Source organism: Macaca fascicularis, chromosome 7, assembly GCF_037993035.2.
Source record: "Macaca fascicularis isolate 582-1 chromosome 7, T2T-MFA8v1.1".
NCBI classification, from domain to species: domain Eukaryota; kingdom Metazoa; phylum Chordata; class Mammalia; order Primates; family Cercopithecidae; genus Macaca; species Macaca fascicularis.
Window position 1 is genome coordinate 159,221,314 of NC_088381.1, and position 12,617 is coordinate 159,233,930.

At 52.4% G+C, this 12,617-nt stretch overlaps 2 protein-coding genes across 52 annotated transcripts in view; one reads left to right on the top strand and one right to left on the bottom strand.

Annotated features, from left to right (window-relative positions):
• DGLUCY (D-glutamate cyclase) overlaps positions 1–1,531 on the top strand; it is a 164,134-nt gene extending 162,603 nt beyond the window's left edge. For all 48 annotated transcript variants that reach the window (XR_012416061.1, XR_012416060.1, XR_012416067.1 and 45 more), the window contains one exon: positions 864–1,531. Coding sequence is in view for 36 of the 48 variants with exons in the window: in XM_005562016.4 (XP_005562073.4) it covers positions 864–1,013 (150 nt within the window). In the remaining 12 variants the exon portion in view is untranslated. The remainder of the gene's footprint in view (positions 1–863) is intronic.
• An 8,357-nt stretch (positions 1,532–9,888) lies between these two features.
• GPR68 (G protein-coupled receptor 68) overlaps positions 9,889–12,617 on the bottom strand; it is a 31,845-nt gene continuing 29,116 nt past the window's right edge. For 2 of the 4 annotated variants that reach the window (XM_045396880.3, XM_065549237.2), the window contains exon 2: positions 10,089–12,095. In XM_045396880.3, coding sequence (XP_045252815.1) covers positions 10,870–11,997 — 1,128 coding nt within the window. In that variant the 5' untranslated portion in view covers positions 11,998–12,095 and the 3' untranslated portion in view covers positions 10,089–10,869. Of the gene's footprint in view, positions 12,096–12,617 lie in introns of all 4 variants that reach the window. The other 2 variants (XM_005562025.5, XM_005562026.5) reach the window with 2 other exon arrangements.

The window sequence follows — 12,617 nt, forward strand, 5'->3', positions numbered from 1 at the left end:
AATGGGGGCCTTTGGCACAGAGACCATTGGCAGATAATCCAGGGCTGGGAGGAACTGATTGGCAGGAAGTAGCCTGCACTGCACCTGCAGGAGGAGTGAATCTTCGGGGCTAAGGAAATGCAGGCTAGCCGGGCGCAGTGATGTGCACCTATAGTCCCAGCTAGTCAGGAGGCTGAGACAGAAGAATCACTTGACGCCAGGAATTCGATACCAGTCTGGGCAACATAGCAAGACTCCATCTCTAAAAATGGACAAACTGGGCCGGGCGCGGTGGCTCACGCCTGTAATCCCAGCACTTTGGGAGGCCGAGGCGGGCGGATCACAAGGTCAGGAGATCGCGACCACGGTGAAACCCCGTCTCTACTAAAAATACAGAAAATTAGCCGGGCGCGGTTGTGGGCGCCTGTAGTCCCAGCTACTCGGGAGGCTGAGGCAGGAGAATGGCGTGAACCCGGGAGGCGGAGCTTGCAGTGAGCCGAGATCGCGCCACTGCACTCCAGCCTGGGCGACAGAGCGAGACTCCGTCTCAAAAAAAAAAAAAAAAAAAAAAAAAAGGACAAACTAAGAAACCGTATGTTTCCATTAAAGCATATTTAGTTACATAACAGTAACTACCAAAAGAAGCAGCCCAAACTATTCCCCTGATTGCTTCTGGGGAGTGGATTTGGGGGCCAATGAGCTATGATGGAGGACACTGTTATTTTTCATGACTTTTCCAATGGTATTAATATTTTAAACCAAAATTTTACTTTTTAAAAAAGCAAGTATGTCAAGGCAAAGGATCCTTCTCACTTATAAATGTATATAAATGAAATTTCTTTTTCCTCTCCCTCCACTCCTATTTCTGCCCCATTTTTTTCCAGGAAGAAAAAATGCTGGGCATCTTGGTACAGCAGAGAGTCCGGAGTGGCGTCTCAGGCGTCGTGGGCATGGAGGTGGATGGGCTGCCCTTCCACAACACCCACGCCGAGATGATCCAGAAGCTGGTGGACGTCACCAGGGCGCAGGTGTAACCGTCCATGTTCCGTGTGAGCAGGGTCCCTACCAGTGGGCAGTTCTGCATCCGGGGAGAATGCAGCTGCTTCTGGCCACAATCCTGCTAGTAAACACTGGTCTTCGGTAAGCAATGAACGCTCGCCTGGCCTGGGAAACTGCATGCCCACTTTCTGGGAGGGGTTAGTGCAAGTGCCATGGACAAAGGACAACATTTCTCTGGGGCTTGCCACAGGACAGTGCCTAAGACTCTCAAGGCATTGATTTCAACCCTCCTTCACGCTGGCTTCTTCAGGCCACCCCCGTGGTCTCCTGCGAGAATCTTCTCGACAGTTACTTCTGGGGACACTTGTGAGCAATTAACTGTCAGGCAGTGCATGAGAACAAATATTCCCAGGCCATGTAGGATACTCCAGACTCCAGTCATCCTCCCTCATCCGTGGTTTCTGTTAATCGTGGTCTCGGTTACTTATGGCCAACTGCAGACCGAAAATACTAAGTGAAAGATTTCAGAAATAAACAACTCCTAAGTTTTAAATTGTGTACGTTCTGAATATTGTGATGAAATCTCGCACCATCCTGCTCCATCCTACCTAGGACATGAATCCTCCCTTTGTCCAGGGTACCAGCACTGTATACACCACCTGCCTGCTAGTCACTCAGCAGGTGATCAGATCCACTGTCATGGTATTGCAGTGCTTATATTCAAGTCCCTCTTATTTGACTTAATAATGTCCTCAAAATGCAAGAGCAGGGATGCTGGCAATTTGGATATGCCAAAGAGAGGCCATAAAGGGCTTCCTTTAAGTGAAAAGGTGAAAGTTCTTGACTTAATAAAGAAAAAGTTCATATATTGAGGCTACTAAGATCTATGGTAAGAATGAATTTTCTATCCATGAAATTGAGAAGGAGGCCGGGCGTGGTGGCTCACTCCTATAATCCCAGCAGTTTGGGAGGCTGAAGCGGGCAGATCACTTGAGCTCAGGAGTTTAAGACTGGCCTGAACAACAGTTAAACCCTGTCTCTACCAAAAATAGAAAAAATTAGCCAGGCCTGGTGGCGGGTGTCTGTAATCCCAGCTACTCGGGAGACTGAGGCGGGAGAATCGCTTGAAACCAGGAGATGGAGGTTGCAGTAAGCTAGGATCGAGCCACTGCACTCCAGCCTGGGCGACCGAGTGAGACTCTTAAAAAAAAAAAAAAAAAAAAAAGGCCGGGCACAGTGGCTCAAGCCTGTAATCCCAGCACTTTGGGAGGCCGAGATGGGCGGATCATAGGGTCAGGAGATGACCATCCTGGCTAACACCGTGAAACCCCGTCTCTACTAAAAAATACAAAAAAATAGCCGGGCGAGGTGGCGGGCGCCTGTAGTCCCAGCTACACGGGAGGCTGAGGCAGGAGAATGGCATAAACCCAGGAGGCGGAGCTTGCAGTGAGCTGAGATCCAGCCACTGCACTCCAGGCTGGGCAACAGAGCGAGACTCCGTCTCAAAAAAAAAAAAAGCCAGGCGCTGTAGCTCACGCCTGTAATCCCAGCACTTCGGGAGGCCGAGGCGGGCAGATCACTTGAGCTCAGGAGTTTGAGACTGGCCTGGGCAACATGATAAAACCCCATCTCTACCAAAAAGAGAAAAAATTAGCTGGGTGTAGTGGTGGGTGTCTGTAATGCCAGCTACTCGGGAGACTGAGGCGGGAGAATTGCTTGAAACCAGGAGATGGAGGTTGCAGTGAGCCGAGATCACACCACTGCACTCCAGCCTGGGCGACAGAGCAAGACTGTCTCAAAACAAACAAACAAAACGAAAAAAAAAAAAGAGAAGGAGGCCGGGCGCAGTGGCTCAAGCCTGTAATCCCAGCACTTTGGGAGGCCGAGATGGGCAAATCACGAGGTCAGGAGATCAAGACCATCCTGGCTAACCCAGTGAAACCCTGTCTCTACTAAAAAATACAAAAAACTAGCCAGGCGAGGTGGCGGGCGCCTGTAGTCCCAGCTACTCGGGAGGCTGAGGCAGGAGAATGGTGTAAATCCGGGAGGCGGAGCTTGCAGTGAGCTGAGATCTGGCCACTGTACTCCAGCCTGGGCGACACAGCGAGACTCCGTCTCAAAAAAAAAAAAAAAAAAAAGGAAAAAGAAACGTGTACTAGTTTTGTTGTCAAACTTCAAGCTGCAAAAGTTCTGGCCACAATGTGTGGTAAGTGATTAGTTAAGGAAAAGGCATTACATGTGTGGGTGGAAGACGTGAACAGAAACGTGTTCCAACTGACAGCAGTCGAGTTCAGTACTATCTACTGGGGATCTTGGAACATATTCCCTGCGATGAGGGGATATTATTATGATTAGGACATAGTCAAGCAGCCGTGCATGGTGGCTCACACCTGTGATCTCAACATTTTGGGAGGCCAAGGTGGGAGGATCCCGTGGGCCCAGAAGTTTGAGACCAGCTTGGACAACATAGTGAAATTCCATCTCTACAAAAAAAGTTTTTAAAATTTGCCAGGCATGGTGGTATGTACCTGTAGTCCTAGCTACTCATAGGGCTAAGGTGGGAGGATCACTTGAGCCCAGGAGTTTGAGGCTGCAGTGAGCTGTGATCACACCGCTGTACTCCAGCGTGGGTGACATAGCAAGACCTTGTCTCAAAAAAGGAAAATGGTAAAATGTACAAATGTAGAATATATATTTACAAAGTTTTTGGGCTTTGCAGAAGATTTACTCCTACCACCACCAAAATATTTATACCTTTGAAATGTTTTTTTTTTTTTTTTTTTTCCCAAACAGCATTTTGTTTACTAAGGCAAAAGGTCCTTTTTTTTTTTTTGAGGCGGAGTCTCGCTCTGTCGCCCAGGCTGGAGTGCAGTGGTCGGATCTCAGCTCACTGCAAGCTCCGCCTCCCGGGTTCACGCCATTCTCCTGCCTCAGCCTCCCGAGTAGCTGGGACTACAGGCGCCCGCCACCTCGCCCGGCTAGATTTTTGTATTTTTTAGTAGAGACGGGGTTTCACCATGTTAGCCAGGATGGTCTCGATCTCCTGACCTCGTGATCCACCCGTCTCGGCCTCCCAAAGTGCTGGGATTACAGGCTTGAGCCACCGCGCCCGGCCGGCAAAAGGTCCTTTGAAGAGCCTAACGTTTATCACCATTGCTGCCCCTCACCTCACCCTAACACTATTCCACCTCCTCTCTATCTGCTCCCTTGCACCCCCTGAGCCCGGACCCTTGTGTAGGAGGACAGCCTCACCCTGTGGGTGAGTCAGGCCCGTCCAGTGCTCGGGTGGCTCAGAGTCCTCCTGAACAACTCCAGTCACTTGCCCTTATCTCTTTCACAAGCTCCCACTGCACAGTGCCCAACAACATTAGAAACTGAGTCACTGACAGTGTCCCATTACACTCTTACAATATCCTGTGCTGGTTGCACTGCTGAGTGACAGCTGACTCACCCGAATCAGGGGAGTCCAGCTTGGCAGCCATGACCCCAAATGTTTGTTGAACCTGCTTAGTTTTCCTTCATTTCCTTAAACAGGTTGAGTTTCATTCTTTAAGGAGCAACAGTTGTGAGAACAGAACACAGGGTGAAAATGAACCCCGCATTGTATACGCAGCAGTTAAGCATTAGGATATAGCACAGTGGTTCTGGGACTGACTGCAGTTCTCCCTATGCAGGGGCGTGATGCAGCCCTGGGCGGAAGCCGCTGGGGTTGGGGCTCTCCAGGTCTCCCTTGTCATTCTAGGGGAGTTCCCACTGGCGGGGGCTGTGCTCATGCTGGTGCAGCAGCAGGGCTGACACCTCCGACATCCTGAGAACTCGGCCACGTGGGCCTCTGTGGCATCTCATGGCTCGGTGAAGCCACCTCAGCTCTGCGGCCGCCCTGGTCACGTGTCCTCCGATTAGGATTTTTGTCCCTGATTTGGGACTGCAGAGTTCCAGGTAGCAAGGGCCTCTGATTGAGAGTATACCCCGACCTTTCTGCAATCTTTTTTTTTTTTTTTTTTTTGAGATGGAGTCTCACTCTGTCGCCCAGACTGGAGTGCAGTGGCGCGATCTCGGCTCACTGCAAGCTCCACCTCCCAGATTCACACCATTCTCCTGCCTCAGCCTCCCAAGTAGCTGGGACTACAGTCACCTGCCACCATGCCCGGCTAATTTTTGTATTTTTAGTAGAGACGGGGTTTCACCTTGTTAGCCAGGATGGTCTCGATCTCCTGACCTCGTGATCTGCCCACCTCGGCCTCCCAAAGTGCAGGGATTACAGGCGTGAGCCACCACGCGTGGCCCGTTTCTGCGATCTTGATGGCTAGAAGAGAGAAGTCCTCGCTATGGTAAAGCTGCCAGCATGCTTCTAACTCATGTTTTGGGGGAAGACACAAATGGGCCTTTAGTTTTGCAGTAGTAACAGCAGAATTCTCTTCTGGCATGGAGGAGTCTGAGGCATAAAACCACGTAATGGGTTATCTTCACGGTGGGCAAAAATTCATGGGGAGAGGATTTCAGTTCTTTGGGAAAGAGGCCGACACCAGGTTGAGCCCAGAAAAAGCTGAGAATAGGGGTCCTAGACTCAGTGACACATCCCCGTTACAGGGAGAGGCAGGCCCGTGCTCCCACATCAGGGGCTCGGGTGCAAGGGAGGGTCAGGAGAAGACCCCTTAGCAGGGCCCAGCCCAAGGACCACAGGAGCTCTGTGCGCCAGAATCCAGTTTTGATGCTTGTCCATTCCACTATAGGATTCCTGCTCAGACCTTTAGTAAAGTTTTGCTCAGCTTTGCTCTTTCGTCCTAGCCTTGACTGTGCTTTGGGGAAGCACCTATATCCATGGGGTGGCCATGGTGAGTGTGGCTGCAGCCTGAAGAAGCTGGTTACAGGGGGATAGGAGATGACATGCAGGGAATGATGGGGTGGCTTAAGGTGAGATATGGGACTGGTGCCAACCAGAATGGATTTGTGGGACGTAGAAGCATCGCTGGGCATTTCCAAGAACACTGAGGGGAGGTAGTCCTGGTGAACAGTGCATAGGATGCTCCATGGATAACAAGGGCAGGCTGGAGACCTTGGCACCTAGAGGAGAGAATGAGCCACACAGACCCTGCAGGAGGTGGATCAAAGACAAGTGAGCCAGCTAAGCAGGTCAGGGCTCCTTAGTCCCCTGGACGTCCTCTGGCCCCTCCATCACTCAGCAGGGAAAGGCATTCCTCTGAGGTTGTTCCTTTCCCCTCATTGCATGGGCTCTGTTGACCACCAGTCCCAACTTGGTCCAGCCCGCTGCATTCTCCTACATCCTGCCCACTCCATGTGGCTTCCAGTGGCTGCACAATGAAGTCTAACTCTTAGATAAAAAAAAACCACTGCCTCTAGGCAGGGTGGAGAGGATGTGGCTTACCAGCAATTCACATGAACTCAGTGTGTGTCAGCAATAAGCTTTCTCACCAGAAGTAAAGAAGCAGAGAGGAAAATGGGCCTGTTCTCCACGGGGCAGGTCAGACAGACTTGGTCTTACTTCACATTCCAGGCATCACATTTGAAGAAGGGGATTTGTTTAGATGAAGGTACAGGAAGGTGGGCGCTTAAAACCTCTTAAGTTTAGGGTTGGATATGGTGGCTTATGCCTGTAATCCCAGAACTTTGGGAGGCCAAGGCAGGTGGATCACTTGAGGCCAGGAGTTTGAGACCAGCCCGGCCAACATGGCAAAACCCTATTCTCTACTAAAAATACAAAATTTAGCTGGGTGTGGTGGCACACGCCTGTAATCCCAGCTACTTGGGAGGCTGAGGCAGGAGAATTGGTTGAACTTGAGAAGCAGAGGTTGCAATGAGCCAAGATTGTGCCACTGCACTCCAGCCTGGGTGACAGAGCAAGGCTCTATCTCAAAAAAAAAAAAAAAAAAAAAAAAAAAAAAAAAAAAAAAAAAAACCTGTTAAGTTGAGGTGGCTTGAAGAGCTGCCTGTCAGAGAATGGCCAGATGCTCACCAATTCTGCCTGCATCCATAGGAAAACTACCTTTCCCAGCCTCCCTTGCAGTTAGGTTGAGGCCACATGACTGGGATCTGACCAATGGAGTGTGAGTAGCAGGGATATTTGCCATTTCCACACTTGGCCAAAAACCCCTGTGAGATTCTCTTTTTGCTGCTTCCCCTTACCTGTGTGGGTGAAAAGGGAAGACCCCAAGATGATGGACTCTGGTGATGGAAGGATCCTGAATCACTGCCATCACTTTGGGAAATACTTGCCAGAAAGCAGCCTCTCATTGGACTTTGCATGAAGTTTTCTGCCCAACCCTGAAATGAGTGGTCTTGGGTAGTAGTGAGTTGTCATTGGCGGCGTTTGTAGAGAGACTGGACTATCATTTTTGGGGAATGCAGAGAGGAGACTTCATGGAGAGGGACTGGATATTATGACCTCTCTGGTATATGCCAGCACTGATATCTAACGTGTAATTTAGCAGTATTCTTCTGAAAGTTGTTGAATTAAAGCAAATGGGATTGAAATCCCAACATTTCCCCAGAGTACTGGGCACCATCATAACCTCAGGATTAATGCCATCTGTCTTAGTCCATTTTCTATGGCTATAACAATACCATGGACTAGGTTATTTATGAAGAACATACATTTCTTTGGCTTATGATTCTAGAGACTGGGAAGTCCAAGAGCATGGTGCCAGCATCTGGCAGGGGTCATCTCATGGCAGAAAGCAGAAAGGCAAGCAAGCTCTTAAGAGAGAAAAAAAGTGGGCTGAACTCCCCCAATAACAAACTCTCTCCCACCATAACAGCATTAATCCATGACCTAACATCTTGTAAAGATCCCACCTCTTCACATAGTTACAATGGCAATGAAATTTCAGCCTGAGTTTTGGAGGGGACATTCAAATCATAGTATCATCAGAGACCGGTGTCTTGCCAGATGAATTCCAGGGATGGAGGCTTCAGGATCACCAGCTACAAGAAGCGGGTTTTTCAGAAAAGCAACGAGCCAAGAGGGTCAGAGTCTAGCTCTCTTTTGGTTGGAACAGTCAGAGAAATCAGCAGATGGGGATGTATTTCGTGCTGAAAATTTCTCCCACTCTTGTCTGGCCAACCCACAGACCAGTGTGTGTAACAGGAAGATGAGCCCTGTGTGTAAACAGGAAGATGAGCCCTCATCTGACTAAACAACTCTGGTGAATAAGAAATAAATCCTAATGGCTTCTGTCACCTTCCAAACCAGATGGACTTTTTCTTCCACCCATCCTCTCAGGAGAGGAAGGAGTCATAATCCCCAATATTGTCCTTACTTAGGCTGTTTAGAAGAAGGATTTACTCTTCTGGAACACTCCAGGACTCTAGGAGCCTGACCCAGAGAGGGATTAAATGACCAAGATCAAATTTACGTTTTAATATGATGCAGTTAATCCTCAGTGATAAACATGGCATATGCCACTGTTGAGAAGATGCTCCAGCCTAAAGAGGCAGGTCAGCAAATGTGGGTCTCTCCAAACAAAGCCCCGTCACCGAGAACAGCCCCACAGAGATGAATGCAACAGGCCCTTCTGCTTTGGGAATCTTCTCTAGTGAGGAGGGGGTGGTCTGATGGAGCCCTCCCTCACTGTGGGGAGCAGCTACCTAGCAGGTACAAAGGGTCATGGGGCCAAGGACAGAGTGGGTGATATTCTCCAAACCACATGACTGGGCTCTATCCTCAAAAGGGAGTTGACCAAGTTAAACCACAGAGCAAATTTGCAACACCACACTGTAGGCACTTTATGAATCTCAAGTGGGGGGAGAGAAGGCTCTACTTCACTCGAGGGCTGTGTCCTTCTTGAACATTTTCTGGGTAATCAAGTGCAAATCCCTAACTGCTCTGCTTGAGTTTGCCCTGAGAAGTTCAACCTCTGCCCCTTCCTGACTCCTTTGGTTCTTCAGGGACCCTCTAGACCCCCTGGTGTTGAAGACCCCCCTACCCCATAAGGACTGCAGCATCCTCCCAAGGTGTCCAGTTACTTTGCTTTATTTGCAGACTGAAGTTGGCTACATAAATCCATTGCACAGTCAACACATGTAGACTTGGCAAAAAGAGAGGACAATACAAAAATACAACTCTTGATAGTAAATGAGAGTGCCCTCAGCTCGTCCCAGTCTGTGTCAGTGGGGAGCCGGTGTTTAAGGTCAACATAGGAGGAGGTGCTGTGGAATGAGGAGGCATGGAGGCTTCCACCAATGTCACTGACCCAGTAAGATCCTGGGCTGAGCTGCATGGGCTCTTCTTGGCTGTGTGGTCATTTCTGCTGCCTTCAAACTTGGTCACTTCCTCCTCTAGGAAGGGGAAGAGAACCTCCCCAAGTCATCGGACACCCTCCACAAGGATCTGATCAGGGGCTGTGCAGTCGAAGCCAAGTGTATCCCTGGGACCACTGTGAGCACCCTTCCCTGGGGCACCTCCAGCCTGGGCTGTCTGCCTCTGGGCATCCCCGATGAAAGGGCTAAGAGACACAGCACAAAGGATCAACCTCTTAAAAGCTGGGGGGAAGAGGGGAAGGGAGACTGAGGAAGGGGTTCTACCTGGGCCTCCCTTTGGTAGATTCCAGAAATATTTACTGATGCCAACTTCTGCTCCTAGCCACTGGTCCCTTCTTGGAGGAAGCCCAGGTAGCCTCTTGGTTCTGAGGAACTGGAGTCCCAGGCCTTGGAGGACATCCCCAGTCAGAGCTGGTCCCAGCCCACTGACCAGAAGGTCTGAAGAGCCAGCATTTCTGTGGAGGTGGCAGGTCTTCTGGAGCGGCAGGTGGCTCTCCCTGTTCTTGTGGCTGGAGCCAGGGCCCTTCTCTGCCTATAACTACCCCCACTCCCCCAACCCAACACCCCCTCCCTTCCTTCTCCCCTCCTCCCTTCCTTCTCCCCTCCTCCCTTCCTTCTCCCCTCCTCCTTCCCTTCCCCCTCTTCCTTTCCTTCCCCCTCTTCTTTTCCTTCCCCCTCCTCCCTTCCTTCTCCCCCTCCTCCTTTCCTTCCCCCTCTTCCTTTCCTTCCCCCTCCTCCCTTCCTTCTCCCCCTCCTCCCTTCCTTCCTCCTCCTCCCTTCCTTCTCCCCTCCTCCCTTCCTTCTCCCCCTCCTCCTTTCCTTCCCCTTCTTCCTTTCCTTCCCCTTCCTCCCTTCCTTCTCCCCCTCCTCCTTTCCTTCCCCCTCCTCCCTTCCTTCCCCCTCCTCCCTTCCTTCTCCCCCTCCTCCTTTCCTTCCCCCTCCTCCCTTCCTTCTCCCCTCCTCCCTTCCTTCTCCCCCTCCTACTTTCCTTCTCCCCTCCTCCCTTCCTTCTCCCCTCCTCCCTTCCTTTTCCCCCTCCTCCTTTCCTTCCCCCTCCTGCCCTCCTCCCCTCCTCCCTTCCTTCTCCCCCTCCTCCTTTCCTTCCCCCTCTTCCTTTCCTTCCCCCTCCTCCCTTCCTTCCCCCTCCTGCCTTCCTTCCCCCTCCAGTCTTCTCTTCCCACCCTGTTGTAGGCGGGGCTCCAGCGCTAGTCCCACCGGGACACCTGGACAGGCATTGTCTGTGACAACGGTGGCATTGGAAGGCCCTGGCAAGTGAACGCCCAGCCTCCCACCCGCCAAGTCCTCACAATCCCTATGCACAAACTCTGCGGGAAGCAGGCCAGGGAGCGCAGCTCACTGTCTTCCCCCCACCAGCAGCCCCAGCCTGGCCACATCGCAGCCGCAGCAGAGGACACCATGAACCAACGGGGGCTTATTCCCGCCCTCGGCCGTCCCAGCGGGCTCAGCAAGGGACAGCAGACTTCTGGAGTCACGGGGCCTCGCTGCCTCCGCAGAAAGCGGCACTGGTGCTGGGGGAAGCAGGAGGCAGCCGGCCCTGAGGCCCATGGGCTGAAGGCTCAGGCCTCACAGGGCCCCACCCGCGGGGGACCCAGGCTAGGCCAACCCACCCGTGGCAGACCCTACCATCCCTGGCGAGTTAGGGGTCTGGAAGGCCGGGTGGAGCTTGGTCAACAGCTCGGGCTCCTCGCCCTGGGCCCCACTTTTCCCGGAGGCCTCGGGGGCACCCAGCGGGTAGGCCTCCCGGGCCCGGCCGGTCCTAGAGCAGGTGAGGAAGGCCAGGCAGGCCCCGCGGAGGCGGGCCAGGTCCCGGTGGGTGGTCTCACTGACGAAGCAGTAGAGCACCGGGTCGGCGACGCAGTTGAAGCTGGTGAGCAGGAGGGAGAAGTGGTAGGCGTTGAAGACGCCCTTGGCGAAGTCGCAGCTGGCCTCCCAGACGCTGCGCACCAGCAGCAGCACGTGGTAGGGCAGGAAGCAGGCCAGGAAGATGACCACGGTGCTGAGCACCAGCCGCTGGATCTGGTCCTTGCGGCTCTTCTGGGTGCCGTGGCTCCGGCGCACGGCGCGCAGGATGCCCTGGTAGGACGCCAGCAGCAGGCAGATGGGGAAGAGGAAGCCCACCAGGAAGCGGTAGTAGTTGATGGCGCGCTGCCATGCCTGGATGGGGTAGTGCTCAAAGCACACGCGGTGCTGGTCCTCGTCCTCGATGACCTCCTCGTGCATCAGGAAGTAGATGCTGGTCAGCAGCTCCTTGGCCCAGATGACCACGCTGACGCCGACGGCCGCCTTCAGGGTCCGGAACTGGTGGAAGCGGAAGGGATGGGCCACAGCCAGGTAGCGGTCCACAGAGATGCAGCAGAGGAAGCCCACGCTGATGTAGATGTTCTCGTAGAGGAGGATGCCGCACACCTGACAGGACAGGTCGCCGTGAGACCAGTTGTCGTGCTGCAGCACGTACTGCAGCCAGAAGGGCAGCGAGCAGATGTAGAAGAGGTCGGCCACCGTCAGGTTGCACAGGTACACGCCCAGCTCGTTCCGGGCCTTGATCTGCAGGTAGCCGAAGTAGAGGGACAGGCAGTTGGCCGGGAAGCCTACCACCAGCACGGTAACATAGACCACCGGGGCCAGCGTCTGGTGGATGGTGTGGTCGATGGTGCAGCTCATGGAGGAGTTGTCTGCAGTGATGTTCCCCATCTTTGGGCCTGACGGGGCCACACTCCTCATGGGCTCAGGGACTGGGCCTGTCTCTCCACCGCCATCCTGTTTATAGAAGGTGGTTCAAGTTCTACCAAGGGCTGGGCATCGCTGGTGGTGGCAAGACCCTGAAAGTCAGAGGCAGGAAAGGCTTATAATAGTAGCTAACATGTATGTAGCACCTACTGTGTGTCAGGCACCGTTCTAAATTCTTTGCTCATTTAATTTAGAAGGTGTACTAGCCCACCAACTCCAATTCAACTACAGTATCTGAATGGTCGGACATGATGGCTCACACCTGTAAGCCCAGCACTTTGGGAGGTGAAAGGATCACTCGAGCTCAAGAGTTCAAGACCAGACTGGGCAACATGGCAAGCCCTTGTCTCTATAAATAAATAACTAAATAACAAGAAGAATAGATCTGAATGGGAGCCCCAGGTGCGGTGGCTCACATCTGTAATCCCAGCACTTTGGGAAGCCAAGGTGGGCGGATCACTTGAGGTCAGGAGTTCGAGACCAGCCTGGCCAATATGGCAAAAACCCGTCTCTACTAAAAATACAAAAATTAGCTGGGCATGGTGGCAGACACCTGTAATCCCAACTACTCGGGAGGCTGAGGCAGGGGATTCACTTGAACCTGGGAGGCAGAG